Source organism: Ornithorhynchus anatinus, chromosome 4 (assembly GCF_004115215.2).
Source record: "Ornithorhynchus anatinus isolate Pmale09 chromosome 4, mOrnAna1.pri.v4, whole genome shotgun sequence".
Lineage (NCBI taxonomy): Eukaryota > Metazoa > Chordata > Mammalia > Monotremata > Ornithorhynchidae > Ornithorhynchus > Ornithorhynchus anatinus.
The window spans coordinates 3,100,691-3,124,377 of record NC_041731.1 but is presented as its reverse complement, the minus strand read 5'-3'; the positions used below and the strand labels follow the sequence as shown (position 1 = coordinate 3,124,377).

The 23,687-nt window shown below is 46.5% G+C and overlaps 1 protein-coding gene and 1 long non-coding RNA gene across 4 annotated transcripts; one reads left to right on the top strand and one right to left on the bottom strand.

The window, feature by feature from the left end:
• On the top strand, window positions 1-23,687 carry TATDN1 (TatD DNase domain containing 1). Of its 3 annotated transcripts, none has more exons than XM_029063199.2 (12): window positions 1-98; window positions 6,092-6,157; window positions 7,062-7,111; window positions 9,476-9,539; window positions 10,874-11,020; window positions 11,692-11,734; window positions 14,173-14,258; window positions 14,357-14,397; window positions 17,303-17,379; window positions 18,356-18,426; window positions 19,724-19,850; window positions 22,443-23,687. In XM_029063199.2, the coding sequence occupies exons 1-12, from the start codon at window positions 77-79 to the stop codon at window positions 22,543-22,545; spliced, it is 897 nt and encodes a 298-aa protein (XP_028919032.1). In that variant the 5' UTR covers window positions 1-76; the 3' UTR covers window positions 22,546-23,687. The 3 variants fall into 3 exon arrangements, with proteins under 3 accessions (XP_028919032.1, XP_028919033.1, XP_028919034.1); XM_029063200.2 differs by lacking the exon at window positions 1-98 and adding an exon at window positions 6,520-6,671; XM_029063201.2 differs by lacking the exons at window positions 1-98; window positions 6,092-6,157; window positions 7,062-7,111; ... (1 more) ...; window positions 10,874-11,020; window positions 11,692-11,734 and adding an exon at window positions 11,744-11,830.
• On the bottom strand, window positions 11,827-16,154 carry LOC114811212. Its single transcript, XR_003758884.1, has 3 exons — window positions 16,046-16,154; window positions 12,786-12,827; window positions 11,827-11,949 (listed from the first exon to the last, which is right to left on the bottom strand). It is a non-coding gene; the product is annotated as an uncharacterized LOC114811212 (long non-coding RNA).

The following is a 23,687-nucleotide window of genomic DNA, read 5'->3' as shown; positions in this document are numbered from 1 at the left end:
GGCCGCCGGGAGCCCGCAGGGCGGGGTTTCCGCTTCCGCCGCGGAGGAGCGAGAGGCCGCCGCCCTCGCCGCCATCATGAGCCGCTTCCAGTTCGTCGGTAAGGGCCGCCTCCGCCCCCCTTCCTTCCCCTCCTCTCCTCCCGCGGTCGCCGTAGTTCGTAAGGGTGTTGTGTGCTGTGCTGTGAGGCCCGCACGGGCCGCGCGCTCTCCTTACCGCCGGGGGAGACACACGGGCCTCGGGGGCGGGGGGCTCCTCTTCATCCCCCCCTTCATCCCCTCCTTCATCCCCCCCCTTCATCCTCCCCTTCATCCCCCTCTTCACCCCCCTTCACCTCCCCCTTCACCCCTCTCTCCACCCCCTCTTCACCCCCCCTCTCCACCCCCCCTTCACCCCCCCTCCACCCCCCTCTCCACCCCCCTCTCCACCCCCCCTTCACCCCCCCTTCACCCTCCCCTTCAACCCCCCTTCATCCCCCCCCTTCATCCCCCCCCTCCATCCCCCCCTTCACCTCTCCCTCCATCCCCCTCTTCATCCCCCTCTTCATCCCCCCCTTCATCCCCCCTTCATCCCCCCCTTCACTCCCCCTTCACCCTCCCCTTCACCCTCCCCTTCAACCCCCCTTCATCCCCCCCTTCATCCCCCCTTCACCTCTCCCTCCATCCCCCCCTTCATCCCCCCCTTCACCTCTCCCTCCATCCCCCCCTTCATCCCCCCCTTCACCTCTCCCTCCATCCCCCCCTTCATCCTCCCCTTCATCCCCCTCTTCACCCCCCCTTCACCTCCCCCTTCACCTCCCCCTTCACCCCTCTCTCCACTCCCTCTTCACCCCCTCCTCCACCCCCCTTCACCCCCCTTCACCCCCCTCTCCACCCCCCCCTTCATCCCTCCTCTTCATCCCCCCTTCATCCCCCCCTCACCCCCCCCTTCATCCCCCCCTTCATCCCCCCCTTCATCCCCCCCTTCAAACCCCCCTTCAACCCCCTCTTCAACCCCCCCCTCATCCCCCCTTCATCCTCCCCCTTCCTCCCCCTCTTCATCCCCCCCTTCCTCCCCCTCTTCCTCCCCCTCTGACGGATGAGGCCACCGAGGCCCAGAGGAGGCAAGGGGCTCCCCCCCAGGACACACGGCGGACAGGCAGGGGCGTCGGGATTAGAACCCACGACCTCTCACTCCCCAAGCCCGGCCTCTTCCCGTCAAGCCACAAGAGTCTGGGCGTGGGAGAGGTCGTGGGTTCTAATCCTGCCTCCCCCACGTGTCAGCCGGGTGACCTTGGGCCGGTCACTTCCCTTCTGTGGGCCTCAGTGGCCTCATCTGTCAAATGGGGATGAAGACTGTGATTCCCCATGGGGGACAACCTGCTCACCTTGTAATGGTAATGTTGGTATTTGTGAAGCGCTTACTATGTGCCGAGCACTGTCCTAAGCGCTGGGGGAGAGACAGGGTCATCGGGTTGTCCCACGTGGGGCTCACAGTCTTCATCCCCATTTGACAGATGAGGTCACTGAGGCCCAGAGGAGGCAAGGGGCTCGCCCAGGGACACACGGCAGACAGGCGGGGCGTCGGAATTAGAACCCACGACCTCTGACTCCCAAGCCCGGCCTCTTTCCATTGAGCCACAAGAGCCCAGGCGTGGGAGTAAGAGGTCATGGGTTCTAATCCTGCCTCCCCCACGTGTCAGCCGGGTGACCTTGGGCCGGTCACTTCCCTTCTGTGGGCCTTAGTGATCTCCTCTGTCAAATGGGGTTGAAGACTGGGGACCCCACGGGGGACACCCTCATCACCTTGTTGGTATTTGTTAAGCGCTTACTATGTGCCAAGCACTGTTTAAGCACTTACTATGTGCCGAGCACTGTTCTAAGCACTGGGGGAGATACAGGGGAATCAGGTTGTCCCTCGTGGGGTTCACAGTCTTCATCTCCATTTGACAGCCGAGGGAACTGAGGCCCAGAGAAGTGAAGTGGCTCGCCCAAAGTCACACAGCAGACAAGTGGCAGAGTCGGGATTAGAACCCAGGACCTCTGACTCCCAAGCTCGGGCTCATTCCATTAAGCCACACGGTCTATGTTAAGCTCTTCTCTAAGTGTCAGGCGTTGGAGTAACAATACTAATAACGACTGTATTTATTCCTTCGGTCATTCATTCAACCGTACTTCATAATAATGTTGGTGTTGGTTAAGTGCTCACTATGTGCAAAGCGCTGGGGGCATACAGGGTGATGGGGTTGTCCCACATGGGGCTCACAGTCCTCGTCCCCATCTGACAGATGACTGTGTGCGGAGCACTGGGCTAAGCGCTTGGAAAGGACAGTTTGGCAACAGATAGAAACAATCCCTGCCCAACAACGGGCTCTTAGTTAAGCGCTTACTGTGGGCTAAGCGCTGGGGTAGATATGAGGTCATCAGGTTGTCTCATGTGGGAATTGGGGGTCCCAGGCTTCATCCCCATTTTACAGACAGCTGAGGGAACTGAGGCCCAGCGAGGTGACTCACCCAAGGTCACACGGTAGACGAGTGGCGGAGCCGGAGTCAGAACCCTTGCCCTTCGGATTCCCAGCCCTGTGTTCTCTCCACCGGGCCATGCCCCTTCTCAAGTTAATCTCTAATTAATCTCAAATTAATCAGGTTAGACCCAGCATGGCTGTGCGGAGAAGCAGCGCGGCTCAGTGGAAAGAGCCCGGGTTTGGGAGTCAGAGGTCCTGGGTTCTAATCCCGGCTCCGCCACTTGTCAGCTGTGTGACCCTGGGCAAGTCGCTTCACTTCTCTGGGCCTCATTTCCCTCATCTGTCAAATAGGGGTGAAGACTGGGAGCCCCACATGGGACAACCCGATCACCTCGCATCATTAGGAGAAGCAGCATGATTCTGTGGAAGGAGCCTGGGCTTTGGAGTCAGAGCTCATGAGTTCGAATCCCAGCTCTGCCACCTGTCAGCTGTGTGACTGTGGGCAAGTCACTTAACTTCTCTGTGCCTCAGTGACCTCATCTGTAAAATGAGGATGAAGACTGTGAGCCCCACGTGGGACAACCTGATTCCCCTGTCTACCCCAGCGCTTAGAACAGTACTCTGCACATAGTAAGCGCTTAACAAATACCAACATTATTCCCCCCACCCCGCAGCACTTAGAACAGTGCTTCCCACATAGTAAGCGCTCAAGCGCTCAGTACGGTGCTCTGCACAGAGTGAGCGCTTAGGAAATACGATTGAGCATTCTGCCTAGAGTAAGCACTTAGGTACATACGGTTGATTGGTCATGCTGCTTCCAGTCCTGGAGGGAAAATTAGAGAAATTCAGAAAATTATTTACGTTATTATTAGTTGAAGCAGCATGGCTCAGTGGAAAGAGCCTGGGCTTCGGAGTCAGAGGTCATGAGTTCGACTCCCGGCTCTGCCACTTGTCAGCTGTGTGACTGTGGGCAAGTCACTTCACTTCTCTGGGCCTCGGTTCCCTCATCTGTAAAATGGGGATTAACTGTGAGCCTCACGTGGGACGACCTGATTACCCTGTATCTCCCCCAGCGCTTAGAACGGTCTCTGCACAGAGTAAGCGCTTAACAAATGCCAACATTATTATTATTGTTATTATATACCTGAGCGGTGCATGGAAGAAAGTTAAATGAAATCCAGACTACAGGTGTGAGGCTTTAACAGAGTCTGTGTGTGTGAATTCCAGTTCCAAATCTACTGAGTTTTGTACAGTGTTCTGCACACAGTAAGTGCTCAGTAAATACCACCGAGTGATCAGTAAGAGAGAGAATTCTCTCTGATACTTCCAACAACAGGGGATACCGCCTTGCCAATAAATATTTCCTTATTAGTAGTAATGGTGGGTTATAGGGATGAGAGTCGAATTACAAGATATGCAGATAAGAGGGGAAATACAGACCCATTGAATAATAAAAGTGACATGCCAAAGGACAGCAAATTACAAAATCAACAATCCAAGAGCAGAGGGTAAAACAAAGATGTGAAGCAGTTTCTGGAGGGAGGAGCCCTCTAATTCCCCCCCCAAGTCTTTGAGGACAAACTACGGTGCCAGTTTGCGATCTGAAAGCAAGCTGTCTTCTGGCCTGAGGCACCTGGATGTTGTCAGCTGAATATTATTCATTCATTCAATAGTATTAATTGAGCGCTTACTTTGTGCAGAGCACTGTACTAAGCACTTTCAATGGACAATTCGGCAACAGATAGAGACCATCCCTGCCCAATGACGGGTTCCCAGTCTCATCGGGGGAGACGGACGGACAAAAACAACATAATCACGATAAATAGAATCAAGGGGATGGACACCTCATTAACAAAATAAATAGGGTAATAAAAACATATACAAAAATAAAAATATATACAAATACTATCAGGTGGTCATTATTGAGACAACATTCATAGAGATGGGGTCAGGGAATCTTTTCTACTTTCTTGCAAGACAAGTCACTGTATGTATAAATACATAAATACATTATAATTACATTATATATAACAATACATTATACTATATATTATAATTATATTATTACATTATAACTATATAATTACATTATATATATATATAATGACATTTGTTAGGTACTTGCTATGTGTCAAATACTGTTCTAAGCATTGGGGTAGATGCCTTAAGACTAATCAGTTTGGACACAGACACCCCCCCCCCCCCGGCCCACATGGGACTCACAATCCGAATCCCCATTTTACAGATGAGGTAACGGAGGCACAAAGAAGTGAAATTCACCGTTCGGCTCTTTGACTTTTCACGTGGCCCCCGGACCACGGCGACGTGCAGCCGGCAAAAGTCCAGCCCCAGAGTGGGGTCAAACCGGGCAGCCGCGCAGGACTGTGCGCCTGCCGGTCGGCGGCAGTCTGGAGAGCTGCGGCCACGGGATAGGGAGAGGACGACGAGCCGGTGGGCCGGCTGGGATTCCCACCTCCAACCTGCCTCTCATTCATTTATTCAGTAGTATTTATTGAGCGCTTACTATGTGCGGAGCACTGCACTAAGCGTTTGGAATGTACAATTCAGCAACAGAGACCGTCCCTGCCCAGTGATGGGCTCACAGTCTAAGCCGGGGAGACAGCAAAGCAAAGCAGAACAAAACCAAAACAAGACAGCATCATCAAGATAAGTAGAATCAAGGGGATGTAATAATAATAATAATTTTGGTATTTGATAAGTGCTCACTTTGTGCAGAGCACTGTTCTAAGCGCTGGGGGAAATACAGGGTCATAAGGTTGTCCCTCGTTGGGCTCACAGTCTTAATCCCCATTTTCCAGGTGAGGTCACTGAGGCCCAGAGAAATGAAGTGACTTGCCCACCGTCACACAGCTGACAAGTGGTGGATCCAGAATTCGAACCCATGACCTCTGACTCCCAGGCCCGGACTCTTTCCACTGAGCCATGCTGCTTCTCACATTATTAACCTAATAAATAGGATAATCAATAATATATACAAATGAGCACAGTGCTGAGGGGAGGGGAAGGGGGAGGAGCAGAGCGTGGGGGAAATAATGATAATGATGGCAGTTGTCAAGCGCTTACTATGTGCAAAGCACTGTTCTAAGTGCTGGGGAGGATATAAGGTGATCGGTTTGTCCCACATGGGGCTCACAGTCTTTGGAGAGTACCACAGAGTTAGTAGACATGTTCCCTGTCCACAAGGAGCTTGCAGTCTAGAAGGGAGTGGGCACATCCCTCCCCTTGAGGCAGAGCAGGATCCTTTCAATTGTAGAAGTCATTTGCAAGCTGGGAAGCAGCGTGGCTCAGTGGAAAGAGCCTGGGCTTGGGAGTCAGAGGTTGTGGGTTTTAATCCCGGCCCCACCACCTGTCAGCTGTGTGAATTGGGACAAGTCACTTGACTTCTCGGTGCCTCAGTTACCTCATCTGTAAAATGGGGATTAAGACTGCGAGCCTCAAGTAGGACAACCGGATTACCCTGTATCTACCCTAGCGCTTAGAATACTGCTCGGCCCATAGTAAGCGCTTAACAAATACCAAAATTATTATTATACTCTAGAAACCAAGAGTGTATTTTGTTGAAGCTCTGAAATACAGCAGGTGCTCTGAAGCGAACCTGTAACTTCCACATGTGCGTTTGCTCCCTCCAGATATTGGCATCAATTTGACCGACTCGATGTTCAGAGGAGTTTACAGAGGGATCCGGAAGCATGAAGGTAAATTCCTCCGGTGCCGTGAGCCTTTTCCATTTCCTCGACCAAGGCATATTAAACTCCCGAGCCCCAGGATCGCTCGAAGCTCAGTCCCCCGCTCAGGGCACAGGGATTGTAGTCGGGGCTGGATTCGGGGCAGGGGATGGAGGCAGCTGCCCAACCGAGCCTGGAGTAGGAACCAACTACCTTACAGAAAGAGCAGGGACCAGGGAGTCGGGATGTGAGTTCTAATCCCAGCTCCCCCGCTTTGCTGCTGTGTGACCCTGGGCAAGTCACTGAGCCAAAGAGAAGTTATCTGTAAATTGGAGATTACCTGTTCTCCTTCCCCTAATATTTCACGTAGTTAACCGTCAGACTTTTGACAGGGAAGGATTCGCTGATATGACTGGCTACTCGGCAGATTCCAGACAGAGGAAAATGATTTCTCCGTCTTCAGGATTAATTAAATAAGAATTTAACATTCATTGAGATTCTTCCAAGAGATGTCACCATAAGCTACCGATAGGCTTTCAGGAAGGTAAAAAATACACTCTCCTTGACTTGTGACCGGTTAACTGAGTTTACCGTAGCCAGTGTCATGTTCAAGGTGTACTAATTAGATAAGGTCAACGTCTCTGGGGTTCTTTAGTGTTACGAACTCATACCGCATTGATTTCTGCCAACTGTCAACATTTCATTAAACAAAACATAACATAAAGGATAATAAGTAGTCTATTGTATACTTATCTCTAGCCGAAGCTTATTTAGCCCATGCGATCGATTCATTTAGTGATGCCCTTCCAGTGAGGACAAAGTCATTTTTAGGTTCAAGGAGGGAGGACTATTTGTGATTGGTAAAAACGGTCATAAAATCTGTTAAACTGGATTTTTATTTATTTGTTTCTATTTGGGGGGTAAATTTTTACAGATGACTTGTTGGATGTGGTAGAGAGAGCAGTCCAAATTGGCGTTAGAAAGGTAACTTTGCTTGTTTTTTTTTCTCTTGTTTGAAATGTACTAAAATTCCCTGAAATATTAGTGTATTCTGCTAATGCGTGCGGGTTTGTTTTTGTTTTGGTTTTTTTGTTTTGTTTGTTTTAAATAGTATTGTAGTTAGAAACAGTTCCTTTGGGGAAAAGGTCACAATCTTCACAGTCGCCACAGTGTGGCTCCTGTTGCTTGTAAATCATTACTTTGGAGTGGTGAGATTCAGCTCGATTCCCCTTGCCGTTTGATCGTGGACTTGAACCTGTCCCAACAGTGTTACAGTTAGTGAGTCAATTAGCTTTTAATATGTGGTACTCTCCCGACAGTGTTCCACATATTGTAAGTCCTCAGTAAATATGATTCATAGCGCTTCCCCTTTCTTGGGGTACACCTGCAGTGAAGTAATTAATAGGAGCATTCTGCTCTCTTCAGTAGACGTAATTGTAATCCATAAGGTCAAGTGGAAGAGCGACTGGTTGTGAGAAAAACTAATGTGGACTCAGAAATTCAAGAAGGAAATGGTCGATATACTCGGTCCTTTCCCACTGCATTTTAACCCCTTTCCTTCAGAACGTTCAGGAACTATGTTATAAATACTATTTCTGTTTCAATATAAATACAAATGAGCATTTTTCTGTACATTACTAAAGAGGAGACTGAGTAAATAAAAAAAACTTTTAGCCGTTATTTGCAGAATGCAAATAGGAGAGCATATAATTTGATTTCTTTATTCAAGCCCAAGGGAGTGATTACATTTAGCCTGGACATGTGTCTCATAGAAACCATTAGAAATGTTTTGTGTGCGTTTCTTTTTGTTTTTCTTTGCCTTGTTTTTGTTTTGCATGTCTTGAAAGGTGTTATACTTCTACTCCTCAAAGAGTTTTAGATTGACCTTTGGAAAATATTTCCATTTATTTGGATGAGTACTTTAACTTTCCTGGCATGTCTTCTATTATTTCTACCGAAAATTAGTCCTAAGGCTCATTTGTTAAAAGTTGATATCTCTTGAAAATAATCTCTTCCTTTTCTTATTTCCTGGTCTCAATTTTATTATGTGACATTTCCTCCTCTGATGTAAAACAAGCTCTGCATTGTACCTAACGACACTCCTGCGGTAGGGATTCAAAACAAAACTACTCTCCTCCAAACTAGCATTTTTCAAAGTTTGATGCCGTAGAGATTAGAAAGAGCACTTCAGGCAGATGTTCACCATGGGCCGAGAGAAGCTGACCTCACCAAACTAAAATGGCATTCCACTCAGCCTTGCGCTTTTAAACTGAACAACACCAGATGTTCTTGTGGGAACAGGCAAGCTGGCCCATGGGAAATCCATCATGAGTCTGGCTTTTTGCTGAGGCATTGACAGCGATAAGATAAATGGAACATATCGAAGTCCCGCCAGCTCCCCACGAGAACGTGATTTCACTAGGTGTGGTGGACAGAACTCAGTGGGAGAATTAGGGGACGCTCTCCGGACAGGGCACTTGGCTCGTGCAATACCGCGGTGGGAAAACCAGTTGGGAAGCAATATGGCCTGGTGGGAAGAGCATGGATTTGAGAATCAGAGGACCTGGGCTCTAATCCTGGCTCTGCCACTTCCCTGCTGTAAAATGGGAGTTCACTATTTGCTCTCCCTCCTATTTAGAAATCTGAGCCCCTGTGGGATGGGGACTGTGTCTGACCTAATTAATTTGTATCTTCCCCAGCGCTTAGACTAGTAATAATTGTGGTATTTGTTAAATGCCTACTCTATGCTTAGCTCTGTACTAAGTGCTAGGGTAATAATTATGGCATTTGTTAAGGGCCTACTATTATGTCAGGCACTAAAATAATCAGGCAGTGCTTGTTAGATAGTAAAGGCTCAACGGATATCATAAAAAATGTTATAATAGTTTTGGTATTTGTTAAGTGCTTACTATATGCAGAGCACTGTTCTAAGCGCTGGAGGAGATATAGGGTCATCAGGATATCCCACGTGAGGCTCACAGTTAATCCCCATTTTACAGATGAGGTAACTGAGGCACAGAGAAGTAAAGTGACTTGCCCACGGTCACACAGCTGACAAGTGGCCGAGTCGGAATTAGAACCCACAACCTCTGACTCCCAAGTCCGGGCTCTTTCCACTGAGCCACGCTGCTTCCCCGTTATGTTCCCCATTATGTTATGTGCACAGGCGGGTGTTCTGCACCATATGTGTTCTTCAGGTGCACAGTTCTTTAAGAACCTAAGACCCCGGTTAAGACATCAACCAACCCACTCGACACTTCTCGGAGGTCTCCTCCAGCATCTCCCTGAACTACAAGGGATTTTTTTAAATAGCTGGACTAACAGGTTTTTTTTTTCCTTTTTTTTCAGTTCATGATTACCGGCGGGAGCCTGCAAGACAGTAAAAATGCATTACAATTGGCCCAGACAAATGGTATCTTGGCATTTTACTTTTAAACATAGCCAGCAAATGGAACAGGTTCACAGGGAGACACTCTCAGAGATTTGACACAACTACCCTAGAAAGGATTGCCATTGTGAAAATACACTTGAGGCAGAAAATGGGCTGCATTTTATTAGGTCACGGCAAGGATGGAGTGAAATTCCCCTCTGAGGTTCCAAAAACTCAGAAGGCGCAGAAGAAAATGTGCAAGGTTCATATCCTAGTGGGTTTTTAATGTTGCTGCTAATATGACAAAATCACCTATCTCTTTCCATCTTTTTTCCCTCATCTGCTGCTCAGAGTAGCCAAAGCAAATGTGACTGCTTCCTCTTGTGATCTCACACACTGGATCAGTGCACTAACAAAGTATTGTCCAAGTTCTAAATCTTCAAGATTGGAGTTAATTCATTTTTGTTCAAAGTTTGGCTCTATCCACAAAGAAGCGTAAATAACCCCAATGCGTCTTCTGCCCCATCTCTTTGTACTTTTTTTATGCTCAAAACAGTCATTTCACTTAGGTCCTATATTAATCACAGTCCTTGGGCAGGCTTCCACATAAGTACTTGGAATAGCAGCAGTTTAACTATTATGGAAATGCTTCAAGGTATAAAGAAAATAAAAGAGATAACTAGTTTTTCAGGATGGATCAACTATTTTTCAGAGCTGCATTTTGACAGTGAAACACTTCAGAAATGTTTCAATGCTGTCTGTACTGGTTTTATTGAAAAATGTAAATCTGCACAGTGTTCACAAGCCATATTCCCCTCTAGACTGTAAGCTCCTTGTGGGCAGGGAATATGTCTTACTAACTCTGATTTATGATGTTCTCTCAAGCTCCTAGTCATTGCCCTTATTTCCTCTTCTCCCACTCCCTTCTGCGTCACCCTTTGCTTGGATTTGCTCCCTTTATTTGCCCCTCCCTCAGCCCCACCGCACTTATGTACATATCTGTAATTTATATTAATGCCTGTCTTCCCTTCTAGACTGTGAGCTCGTTGTGGGCAAGGAACGTGTCTACCCACTCAGTCATACTGTACTCTCCCAAGTGCTCAGTACTGTGCTCTACACACAGCACTCAATAAATATGATCGATTGATATCCAGTGTAGAGTAAGTTCAATTTCTCAAGATATGTGAGAGCTAAATAAATACATTTTGCCCCGATATATGCAGTTTGAATAATTTGAGTAACTGAAAATGGACCTAGTTTAAGAAATTGATTTGGTGGATTTTACCCAAGTAAAGACCGGAACAATATCGGATACGAATGGGGAAAAAATACTGCAGCATTCCAAAAAATAACTCCAAGGTATTGTCTCTCATTAGAAATGTTTTACAGCACAGTCGGTTGCCATCCCACACGCTGTGTAGAATTTGAAGAGGAGAATGACCCTGACCTTTATTTAACTGAATTGCAAGATCTTGCTGAAGGAAATAAAGGGAAAGTTGTGGCTGTGGGAGAGTGTGGCCTGGGTAAGTACCATTTGAACAGGGCAGAATTTTGCCCCCGACTGTTGATTCATTTTTGAATCAGGGGACACGGTTCCAAGCCCCGTGGTGAGGAGAGGAAAGCTGGGGAGGAAAGCGCTCTCTCTGCCGTTCCCCAACCTGTTCTCTCTTCCCGCTCCCTGCCGCCTCCCTTTCTAAGTCCAACTTGTCCCACTGGGGAAGGAAATGGAAGAGCCAGGAAGAGTAGAGCCAGGAAGAGTAGAGCCAGGATCATTCTACCACAGCTCTCCCCGGATCAATAAGTGCCCTGTCCCAACCCCGCCACCAGGACCTGGCTTTTCTACCCCGATTTTCATACCGGGCAAGTCAGGACCATGGCCGGAAGCTCACTGTGGGCAAGGAATGGGTCTATCAGCTTGGTTGTCTCGCAGGGACTGAGAAGCAGCGTTATGCACACAGTAAGCGCTCAGTAAACACCCTTGGTGATCATTCAGAGGACTAATTCTCCCCGGGCGGATGGGTTAGAGCTTGGATGCCTCCACGAGTCGGGGTGGAAGCCAAGGGAGGCTGTTCACCTCACCCCAGGCTGGGTGGGTGTGGACCGCTTCCCTACGACTCAGCCAGAGAGAGAAAAACCATGGAGAGTCTATTTTGTCTATAAGCCTGGCACTAATGTTGCTCCCTTTTTTCTGCAGATTTCGATAGATTACAACTGTGTCCCAAAGAAACGCAACTCAAGTAAGGAAAATTTGTTAACCGTGCAGATTATCATTCCCCGTTAGAAAACCTTAATGCCAAGATTCATTAAAGCATGACACAGTGCAATTCTATCGAGTAGGTAACTTTTATCTGTTGCGTTGATAAGTGAGTGGAGAAAAGCTTCTGTTTTGCAATAAATGTTGCTAAGTTCACTCCGAGCCCAATGCTCGTCTCTTTGCATCGTAGCATGTCTCCTTTAAATTAGAAAGAGAGAATCATTCTAGTGAGGGTTGGCAACGTACCGAAGGGGTAACAACCAAATTCCCCATAGGGCGGGCAAGAGCAGTCCACAGAACCATCATGGAATCAGAACTTCCCCCTCTTCCAGATGGATCCTGGGGTCACTCACAGCCCCCTCATTTTGAAGGCAGTTCTTTGCTCAGAGCACTAAGTGAGATTCATTTGTCCTAAGAATCTAAGTGTCTGTTCCTGGACTGGGTGCTTCAGAGCCTTCCCAGTGCTAAACTGACTAGGCCAGGGGGAGTGGAGATTCCTAAATGTTCAGTTTAGAGGCTTCAGGAACACGGCAGATTTTAATGCTTTGTTTAGTCTCCAAGCAGTGTTAGCACAGGTCCTAGGATGGGAGTACGTCCAAACGTGGCTCATTATGACCAAACCGCAACCAGGGAAGCGTAGCGTTGTCAGCTCCCCTTCTTAAAACTAACGTGGGGCAGAAAATCAGCACTCCGGGTGGTGAAAAGCCAGGTAGGTGGGACTAAGCTCCAGGCAGTCCTCAGAGAGCTGAGAGGGGGGGACTGAAAGATGGTCAGCAAATTTCAGTGTGAGCAAGGCCTAAATAATGTATTCAGGGAGAATTAATCCCTGCGATGGAGCTGTGAGGGGAGAGGAGCCGTCAGACCCAAGGTGGGAAAGAGATCTTGGAGCCGATGTTGGCTGATCTTTTCGATCACCCCAAATTGTGGCACCAAATGGTGGGCCTCATCAAAGAGGGCAAAGAAAACAGTGGATACTGTTACCGTCACCACTCTGCACACGAAAAGTTAGCTCCTTAGGTTGGTTTGGAACCTACCGCCTTCCACCTTCGGAGGGTGGCCTCTTCATCACGTCGACACTGTCGGGAGACGAAATTCTGAGTTAAATGGGTCGTTGCCTCAGTCGGTCGTGACTTTTCATTTGTTCTTCTTTATTTCAGGAGAACATTCAGTTTAAATATGTAGCTTGGTCAGATGTGTGGGCAGAAAGGTGGAGACGTGAGAGGGAAATGGTGTGGAAATAGAGTTGGGAGAAGCAGCGCGGCCCAGTGGATAGAACATGGACCTGGGAGCCAGAAGGACCTGGGTTCTAATCCCGGCTCCCCCACTTGTCTGCTCTGTGACTTTGGGCAAGTCACTTCACTTCTCTGGGCCTCAGTTACCTCATCTGTAAAATGGGGAGTAAGACTGCAGTCTCCATCTGGGACAGAGATCGTGTCCAACCTGATTAATTTGTTTCTACCCCAGCCTTTAGTACAGTGCCGGGCACATAGTAAGGACTTAACGAGACCATTAAAAGAACCCAAACAACTGCATTAAAGGGAGATACTGTGATTCTTCAATTCAGCGTTCAGTGGTGGGGCAAAAAGTAATAGTTTCAAACTGAGGGTTGGAGTCCCAGTTGGAGAGGAAGGGGATTGGGAACCAGAGATTCCACCCCAGAACATCAGAGGACTGTGATGGAGACAAGCAGTCGCTTTTTGAGCCGGCAGAGCTAACCATCTTCACCCCATCCATAGATTGTGAGGTCCTTGAGGCCAGGGACTATGTCGGTTGTGTTTATTATAGGATCCCAAGCACCTTGAACGCCCAGGTTTCTTAAAGTAGGTGTGGTGTTCCCGCCCGACCCACATTGAGGAAAACTCAGGCTTGTCAGACGGGTGCATAACCGTTCTTCCCGAACCCCACTCCTAGCCAGTATCTAGCCAGGCCCTCATTATTGGAAGAAGCTTCTCTTAATTCTGCAGTCACGTCCCCGCTGAAATTCTTAGCTAGAAATATAAGGCAGAACGGAGTGTATGGTGTTTTGTACCTAGTAGGTGCCCAAAAAATGCAACATCTGTTTCCCCATCAGACCGTAAAGTCCTTGTGGGCGGAGATCATTCCTACCAATGCTGTTGTATTATATTTTCATAAGCATTTAGTTCAGTGCTCTGCACACGCTAAATGATCAGGCCATACTATTGCTTGTTTGAATGAACGCCAAATCCATTCCATGCCAACCCTCTGCAATCCTCAACACTTAAGATTTGCTAAGAAGCAAAGAAGGAGACGTGAGCTCTTTTCGGGGGCCGGGGGTGCTCAAAGTGTGAGGACCACTAAGCTAGGGTTAGAGCAGTAGTTGTGCCATTATTTCATGCCCTAACAGGTGTCATTGTGCTAATTCAGAAGTTGAATGTGGCGTTTTGTTTTTGCATTCTACAGGTATTTTGAAAAGCAATTCGATCTATCAGAGCAGACCAAATTACCAATGTTTCTTCACTGTCGAAACTCACATGCTGACTTTTTGGGTGAGTTTGTGTTTGATTGCGGAGACTCATTTAAGATAAAAGAATAGGGTAGATATCCAAGTTCCTTTTTAAAAATGGTTTTGCTTTTTTATTCACAGACATAATGAAGAGAAATAGAGATAGGTGCGTTGGAGGAGTGGTAAGTGTAAAATAAAGTCAAATTAATCCTTAATTCATTTGATAATTTTGTTTGCCTTTTTTACATTTTAAAAGATGCTTAAATTCAGGCTCACGGTGTTACGTGGGGGAAAAGGTGACGTAGAAAGTAAACTGTGGGCATCCCTTTCGGTGAATTCTACAGAGCAGAATTTACCCCTTCAAAATACAGGGAATCAAACTCTTTTGAAAACCCAGGGAATTTTCTCTTCCACTGTGTTGGCTTTCACCCTTTCTTTTCTAGTCCTGCTCTATGCCGTTCATTCTGCTTGAACAATTTTTTCATAGATTGTGGTGTTCATCCAAACTAGGATTCATCGTGAGAGTCAACTAGTTATTATAATCCAAATAGGCACTTTTACATATTACAATGGCATGCCATAAAAAAGTGAAAATTGACTCTTATCCCAAGATCACCTGGAATAGTGGTTAAAGTGAAGGCACTGTTTCAACCTAAATTCTTCCCCTGAGTCATTTTGAATCAGAAAGATGGGCTAATATGACTTTTACCCTCCTCTGCCGAAGATTAGGAAGGGTAAATAAACCCTGCTGGTCTTTGTCTGCATGAGAGAAGACCTTGGGCCTGAAACAGAGGAGAAAACCTATTTGGCGATTTCCCTCCCTTTCTTGTAGGTTTAGTAAATAATTAAACCCCAGTTCCTCTGGGACCGGTGGCCAGATTTCCAGTTTGCTCGATGTGTGACTCCTAGGTTCCTTTTTTTGTCCAGATTCTTTGTGGCATCTCAGCAGACTGCTACTTCTTTCATTGTTTTTATACTAACTGACAGCGTAAGGTAAGTATTTGTTAGATAACGGAGTGAGTAGATAGTAGACCTATGAGGGCTTTTTGTCAGCTGTGTCACCCTGGGCAAGTCACTTAACATCTCTGTGCTTCAGTTACCTCATCTGTCAAATGGGGATGAAGACTGAGCTCTACATGGGACAACCTGATTTCCTTGTATCTACCCCAGTGCTTAGAACAGTGCTTGGCACATAGCGCTTAAAAAATACCAACATTATTATTATTATTATATATATGTGCTGTAGAAAGTTTTCAAACCCCTGGGGTGGATGGGATAAATGGCCTAGATATTATTATTATTATTATTGTTGACTTTAGTTCTGTGTGTTCACCAAGTGAGGTCTGCACTCCAAAATGCTGTCACCACAGGGAGAAGAGTATTCTCTTTCATTCCCAGGCCGGGATTAGAACCCAGACCCTCTGACCCTCAGGTCCGTGCTCTGTCTCCAAGGCCTCTGCTCTTTCCACTAGGCCACACTGCTTCCCCACATAGCACAGGGCTCTGCACCCAGTAGGGGTTTGCCAAGTGTTGTTGATTAATTGATTCTCAGTCCCTTTCTTGGGCATTTCAGGTGCTAGTTTTAAAACCAGACCCCTGCAGTGTGCTCCTGGGCTAAAGCTGATGCCTTTAGAAAGTCATTGCGAGTTGAAAACTGGCAAGACTCTGGAACACCACCGATGCCCCTCAAGGTAGTGTGTGGTGGGGGGTCTCGTGCCCAGCTGAAGCTAAAAAATTTGAGGACCGCTTGTCTCCCTCCTTCATCCTCATCAGGTATTTATTGTCGGCTTGTTTTATGCAGAGCACTGGATTAGGCCTCAGGAAACATACCGTAAGAGGTAGAAGTCGGTGGTTCCTGTGCTTGAGGAACTTCAAAGGGGCCGACAGGCAGACACAAATAGTAAACCTAAAATAGGAATGAAAGGGAAAACCTTGATAAAAGAGGTAACAAAAATCCGCACACAGCGAAAGAAGGGAATCAGAAACCAGTATGCTTGTGAATACCAAGGATGGCTAATCGGGAGAGGATTGAGCAGGAAGGGTGGTTTAGCTGACTGGGTCAGGGAGGGAGGGGGCCACACCGGGGGAAGGGCTCAGGCGATGATTCGGGGTTGGGAGAGTTGGAAGAGTTAGAAGGTTAGCTTGGGAGGAGCAGAAAGTTTTCAGCTGGTGTGCAGTGGGGAAAGGGAACCAAAAGGGAAGGAGGAGATGGCTGGTAGGACCAGAAGCAGGAGTCTGTTGGGTGCCGAAAAATGAGTAGCCATGGGAGGTTTTTGAGGAGGGAAGTGAGGCATCCAGAACGATATTTTAGGTAGAAGAGCCGTGGCCCAGTCGGCAGAGCACGGGGCTGGGAATTGGAGGGCCTGGTTTCTAAGCCGGCTCCACCACTTGTCTGCTGGGTGACCTTAGGTGAGTTACTTCACTTCTCCGTGCCCCAATTCCTCATCTGTAAGATGAGGATTAAATCCTATTCCCTCCAAGACTGTGAGCCCCATGCAGGACCAGGGACTGTCCCCGCCTGATTATCTTCTCTCTGCCCCAGTGCTTGGCAGAGAGTAAGCTCTTAACGAATACCATGATTGTCACCCTTATTATTATTTATGAGCCTGAGAGCAGAGCGTTGGAGAGACCGAAGAGGAGAGAGACTGGAGGCTGGACAAGCAATAAAGGGGCTGATGCATAGTTCCCCTGAGAGATCTGCCATCAATCAGTAGTATTTCTTGAGCCACCTGCTTTGTGCCGAACGCTGTACTAAGGGCTTGAGAGACTATAGATGAGCAAGAGAAACCTTGCCTTCCCTGCCCTCAGGCGTTGGGGGCTATAAGGGTGGAAAGGAAGGAGGAGAGCTGGGACCTTTTGTGGATGTTGACCCAGTGAGATTTAGACATCTTCGAGTTTTTCTTTTCTAGTCAGTCTAGAAGCTCCAGGCAGGAAAGGTAATCAGTCCGTGGCAGCAGTCTGCAGGAGCAATATTCCCCCATTGCCGGAAAACAGATGGCCCCCTGACCTTTCGAACCCGAAAAGCATAAACACATTCTCACTGCAAACCTACGATAACATGCTGAGGTATATACATCTCGATTCTAGGTGCATTCATTCGACGGTACAAAGGAAGAAGCAGCTGCAATAATTGACATGAATCTTTACATCGGAATTAACGGGTGGTAAGTTCTCAGATTTTAAATAAGTCCATGGGTATGCTAATCGGATTTGATCACATGAAAGGGAAATAGTCTCACTGCCTTGAAGTTCTGTTTTCAAAGATCATTCACACTCTTTACCGAATGAAGAAGCCGATGCTTTTGGCATCTCCTAATCACTTTCTGCCAGAAGTCAGAACTTGAAATGTAATTTCCAGGTTGCTGTGGGATAGGAGATATGCGATTCTGAATTCTTACACAATGTAAAGGGGCCCGACCCTCCACCATGGTCCAGCAAGGCCGAGGTTTAGGCTAAAGAACGAAAGAAGTTTTCGGATCTTAGGTGGAACACAGGAGTGGTTCTCCCGAGCCTGCCCCAGGACCCAGAGGATCCCCCATTCTGAGACCGGGGAGGCTGTTGCCAGCCCGGCGCCAGCCCGGAGGGAAAGGGAATAACGATCCCATTTTTCCAGCCGGAGGTGGAGTCGTGGACTCTGGCCAGCAAACAGTTCGACGAATGGGAAAACGGGAGCTGACCTACTTGAACTCTAAGTAGGCTTACTGTTTACCATTTTGTTCTTCCAAGTGACCAGGGCCACCGGGTCCGTTCCTGGATTCATTCCTATCTGTGGTTCCCCTGGCCGGCCCCTTGGTCCAAGTCAGTGGGAAATGGAGTACTTCAAGGGGTTGGTATTTTTACTTTCACCAAAAAAACCTTCATTCACTTGTGAAAAGGAAACCTTTGAAACCCTAGTTCATGCCCGTGCCAGGAGTTGGCCATATTCCCAGTCGGACGTTCGAAGAACGACGTGTCTCTTAGTAAACCTGAGGCCCAATTCCAGTCCGGGTCTCTGGGGACTTCTCCGCATGAACCCCAATGTTAAGAAGATGTGACCATCACCAAGTTGGGGAGGGAAAAGCAGGAGCAGCAGCCGCAATTCACTAGTGTTAGACACAACTGACCTTTGTTTTGGGGTTTTTTTTTTTGTACCCCTTTCAGTTCACTGAAAACTGAAGCCAACTTAGACGTGTTAAAGTCGATCCCTAGTGAAAGATTAATGATAGAGACCGGTAAGTCTCGTTACGTGTGGAGTTTTGATTCCTGTGGCATTTAGTTTGCATGAAATTGTCTTCAGCACCGTTTCAGGATTTTCTAATATCGACAGCTACATACCTCTCTGGAGTCATGTAAGGGTGCTCTCAACCTGATACTTCAATGCAATCCTCCTCTAGACTCTTAGCTCCTTGCGAGTAGGGCACCGGTCTACCAACTCTTTGAATTTAACTTTCCCAAACCCTTAGTACAGTGCTGTGCACACAGTAACCGCTCAACAAATAGCAACGATTGATTGACTGACCCGAAATCTTGTACTACTCAAAACTTTGGGTTTTTTTTAAATGGCCAGGAGGAATGAGTGCTCTAAATACCTTTACGAGTTTAAGGTTGCACTCCTGATTTGGGGTATCCACATTTATGTGGAAGAGCCAATAATTAGAACTATTGGAATGGTCCCCTAGCGCAAAAATGCTAAAACCAGGTGTGTTCCACGACTCAACTCCGGGCCCCCTTCAAGTCATTTGCTTGAAGGTGATCCCTTCTGGCCAGCAAAGGCAGGTCAAACATTGAGGCTGAGCGGGAATGTTCTGATTTCAGCTGGCCCAGTTCAGTCTAGCCCCACGAAGGCCTCTTTGCTCTGTACATAGTAAGTGCTTAACAAATACAAACATTATTATTATTATTAGAGTTAGCCCTGGCCATTCGGCAGAAGTGATTGCCCTTTCCCTTCCCAGTCGGGTCGGTGGGCAGACAAGCCGGCAGACAGACACCTCCTCACGCAGAGTCAAATCCACAGTCACTCTTTTCATCCGCAAGTCACCAGATGAGGAATCACCAGCCCCTACTTTTGTACTGAAATTCTCTTTAGGTACGGTTGTGGGCCCTCAGAGCAAAAAGGAAGAATTTTAACTAAGGGATCAAGAAGAAATGTGTGTATTTGATCAAAGCTCCTGGCCCACGGTGTGTTGTCCTTTAAATCTTCGGATTTCAATCGCTACCCTTTAATGATACGTTAAAAGTCTAGGCTCAGGCTGTTTCTCACTGCATCCAACAGTCTAGAGCTTCCTTTTGATTCTTTATTCCATTTACTTAAAAGTACATAGTTATCAAATGCAATAGAAGAATATAAGTTTATTTGTCTTTACTGTTGCATTACTGTTACATTTTAGCAAATTGAACAGTACATTTGAAATAAATGAAATAGTTCGAGTTTTCTTCTTAACTGTAAAGCCAGAATTGGTAATAAAATAGAACCATGGAAGGATCAATTATTTTTACATAACATTTAGTCTTTTCCTTTATTTTTACTAGATGGGCCTTGGTGTAGAGTGAAATACACCCATGCTGGATTCAAGTTTGTCAAGACCACTTTTCCTACCGGGAAAAAATGGGAAAAGGGGCATTGCGTGAAGGATAGAAATGAATCCTGCAATATAATGTGAGTATATCATTTCAGTATCGATGCTATTCCAGTGATGGGTTGATTGAATTAATACTGTGTACTCTCTAAGAATGAATCCAACCACCAAATCCAATTTGAGATTGACATTAGCCTCAGTTGATTATACTTAAAAAAATCAAGCCTGAAAAATATAGTAGCTTTCCATCTAAAACCCAGAGTCCAAAAATTACACCACCTTGGATTTTCTCTTCCCGTCTTCTTCATTTCTGATCCTGAGTTGTTTAGCGTTTGCGGGGGAAGAGAAATATATGTATGTATCTCTAGTGAGAGTGAGAGAGAGACTGACTCCAGTGCAAGGAATCTTTCATCTAGCTCTAATCCGACTGGAGAGATCCCAGGCTACCAGTAAAGGATGGAAGCCTGCAGGAAAAGATAGCGGAGAATGAGTCACTGGTATTAACTGAATTTGCTAAAAATGGATTCAGAGGACATTGCAGGGCAAGGGGAAAATGGAAACTTCTAATAGAAGTCGTCTTCTGAGACTTGCTATACCTTGAAATGGGAAATAATTCTATCGAGTGATTTGTTTAAAAATAGCTATTTCCACATCGAAGCATTACTAAATTAGCTGGTAGAGTGGCAATTCAGCAATTTATGTGGCTTATCTTTTGGATGAACGGACCTAGTTTGAAAGCTTGTATAGAACAGTTACTTCTTTAGATGCTGAAACACATTTCCTTAGTATGTACATGTGGTTAGGAAAGCCCACCCTCCTTCAAAGCAATTAAGGGGTTTCCCTAATTTTACAGTTGATGTGGCAAATCCAAATCTTAATGTGGTTTAATAGGGCTGAAGTTCTGACCTGTAAGAGCAGCGTGGCCTAGTGGAAAGAATACAGGCCTGGGAGGGAGGGGCCCTGCCTTCTAATTCCTGATTTCCTGGTATGTGACCGCTAAGTCGTTAATTTTTCTGTGCCTCAGTTTCCTCATCTGTAAAATGGGGATTTTAGACTGTGAGCACCATGTGGGAAAGGTACCGTGCCTAACCCGATTAACTTGTATCTATCCCAGCACTTAGTACACAGTGTTTGGCACAGAATAAGCACTTAACTACCACCCCCCAACACACACACAAAAAGGGAAAGTTTTCCATATAAATAAATGGCAAGAGCCATTGTGGGAAAACTTTTATTTCCAACTGATTGGCTTCTTCTAATAGTTTTCAATGGGCTGATCTTTTTGTTTAATCCTCTGAAGCTAATATCTACGTACTTGGTATTACTACGTCCAGATTAGTATAAATTTGTTACTTCTGAAATAATTTTCTCTTTAAAATCTCAGTGCGTTAGGGCCCCACAGAGAGTGTACCCAGTCTGAAATACTATCTATATTTAACATTTCTGCAATGTGAATAACAGCATTATTATTATTAAGAATTCAGCTTCAGAATGGCATTTAAAATTCATTTCATAGAACTTTTGTCACCTGTAATACGTAGCGCACGAAAAAACTTTTACAAACAGGTTACTCTTTGATTTCCATCCAGCTTTACCATTTTCAAAAAAGATGGGTGTATATAGTAAACTAAACGTTGGCCTTCTTTTTTGCACTCTAGATCAAATAGCAAAGACCTAGTTTATGAAAAACAAAGACTTGCCTTCTAATAATGAAAATATTGATAATTGAGGTATGTGCTTACTAATTGCCAAGCAGAATACTAAGCCCTGGGATGGATACAAGATAACCAGGCCAGACACAAGGTAGGAGGGAGAACAGATGTCGAACCTCCCATTTTACAAGTGAGGAAACTGAGGCACAAAGAAGTCACAGAGGAGACCAGCCCAGTCCTCTGACTCCCAGGCCCATGCTCTTTCACTAGGCCATGCTGCTTCTTGAAAATTCAGTCTCTGCCGTGTTCAACTTGCTTTCTGTTGGAACAGGGCAGTTGAAGTCTGCACCTGGACCCTCAGTAGCTCTCATTTTGAAGTAGGTAGATAGCATCTGTTGGGTGTGCTCTTGAATATCCTGTTAGTTCAATTCTGGAAGTTAACGTTTGATACTCACAGAGAGTGCCCAGTAAACCGATCAATGGAGATATTTGCTGTGAATGATAAGGCAGTGTACGTCTAGTGCAACCCACTAGGCAGAATGTGTGTTTCTTTTGTATTCTTGAAATAGTTACCCATCCGTTTAACTCCTCTAGACCCACCAAACGCTTTAAGAGTGATTTACAGAGCTTTAGGGTTTAAGCTTACTAAAGTCTTCTCTGCACATTTTCATCAACTGCAGCTTATCTGTAGAAACATTTGGAAAATTGTCTCATCGCCAAGTTGTTTCTCAGTAGTACTTGATAGGTGTACATTAACTCTGATCGCTAATAAAACTCAATGAAAGATTGACCTTTGCTGTGAAGGACCAGAAGGGCAGAACATTCCCCTCAGCCATGGCCGTTACCGATTAAAAAAATTGCAAAGCTGTTCTTCGGGATTGGAAGCATGACCTTTTCTCCTCAGGCAACAAACTCGCGTTCTACATCCGCCACCCTGTCCGTCAGGAGAGTGGGTTTTACATTTCATCGCTAGGAATTTTAATCTTTCACCGATATGCCAGTTTTCATTCTGTTTTTTAGTCAGGTCCTGGAGATCATGTCAGCCGTAAGAGAAGAGGATCCACTTGAATTGGCCAACACTATGTACAACAACACCATTAAGCTCTTCTTTCCAGACATGTAAAGTAGCTGACTTTCACCCTGAACTTTTCAAAAGCAACTAAGAACTTTCCTCTCAAGTATTGGCCACTCGAGATCTTCAACACTCATCGTGACCGACGCCCACCTTTTCAACCTATCGAATAAGTGCGTAAAAGGCAGGACCTGCCCGTTAGGATAAAATAGATGGAAGTAGGGTTCTAAGAAAAAGCAAATCTGTCATGGCTAAAGTTCCAAAAAAAATCAAAACTGAGAGCCCACGGTAACAATCTGCCCTGGTGTCTCTCTGGGGCATTCATGGCTAGGACAAGCAGAGCTCTGATCCGAGATCCAAAGCGGCAATTGGGGAGTTGATTTTTAGTGCATGGGATCACCGCGTTTCATTTCCATTAAAACAATAACGAATCTGACGGATACTCAAACTCGTGGTACGGCGCCCCACCCCCGGACGCTAACGGAGTCTCCCGCCCGAAGACCGCCGAGGCTCCGGCCCGTCCACGTTTAGTTTACCTCTTGAACAGCTGATGGTCACCCCGGCCCTCCAGCACTTAGGGATATTTCAATCACCTCGGTAGCCCCTGATTTTCACGATGCCCGCTGGGCTCGTCCACTTCACCAGACACCCTACTACACTAAGAGGTTCTTCCACCAGAAACCTGGAGCGCTGACGACCCGCCCCTGGGGGGGAAGCCCCCCTCCTGCTACACCGGATGCTCCCTGGGGGCAAGAACCACCTCTACCCACTCTTGTACTCTCCTAAGCGCCGCCTGGTACAGGACTCTGCACCCAGTAAGTGCTCACTACATACCACTGATTAAAGGAGCTGTTTCTAAAGAACCGAGTGATAACTACAACCCGTTGAGCCATGGGTTTCTGCAGACCTGGATGCGCGTACATATATATTTTATAAAGCGTGATCTAACGTACCGGGTTTGTACCTTTTTCCAAGCGAGTTTTCTTTACCCAGTAGGTGCTGGTTGATCCTCATCTTCCCTTTGGGAGCAAGCAGGGAAAAATACTTCATTCCTACCGGTGTTATTTCTTACCTCTCCCCGCTCCCCCCCACGCAGAAGAAAAGCTGGGATGGGGCATTTAGCTTATTGAAGTGTGAGTGTCTATGGCACACCTGATGCGCTGTTCAAACTATTAAAAAGCTGTCTGTCCAAA

Excerpts from the sequence above, each read along its gene's own strand:
- TATDN1 (XM_029063199.2), top strand. The coding sequence starts at position 77 with ATGAGCCGCTTCCAGTTCGTCG. Across the intron at positions 99-6,091 it reads GAGCCGCTTCCAGTTCGTCG|ATATTGGCATCAATTTGACC; the intron begins GTAAGGGCCGCC and ends TGCTCCCTCCAG. Across the intron at positions 11,021-11,691 it reads TGTGGGAGAGTGTGGCCTGG|ATTTCGATAGATTACAACTG; the intron begins GTAAGTACCATT and ends TTTTTTCTGCAG.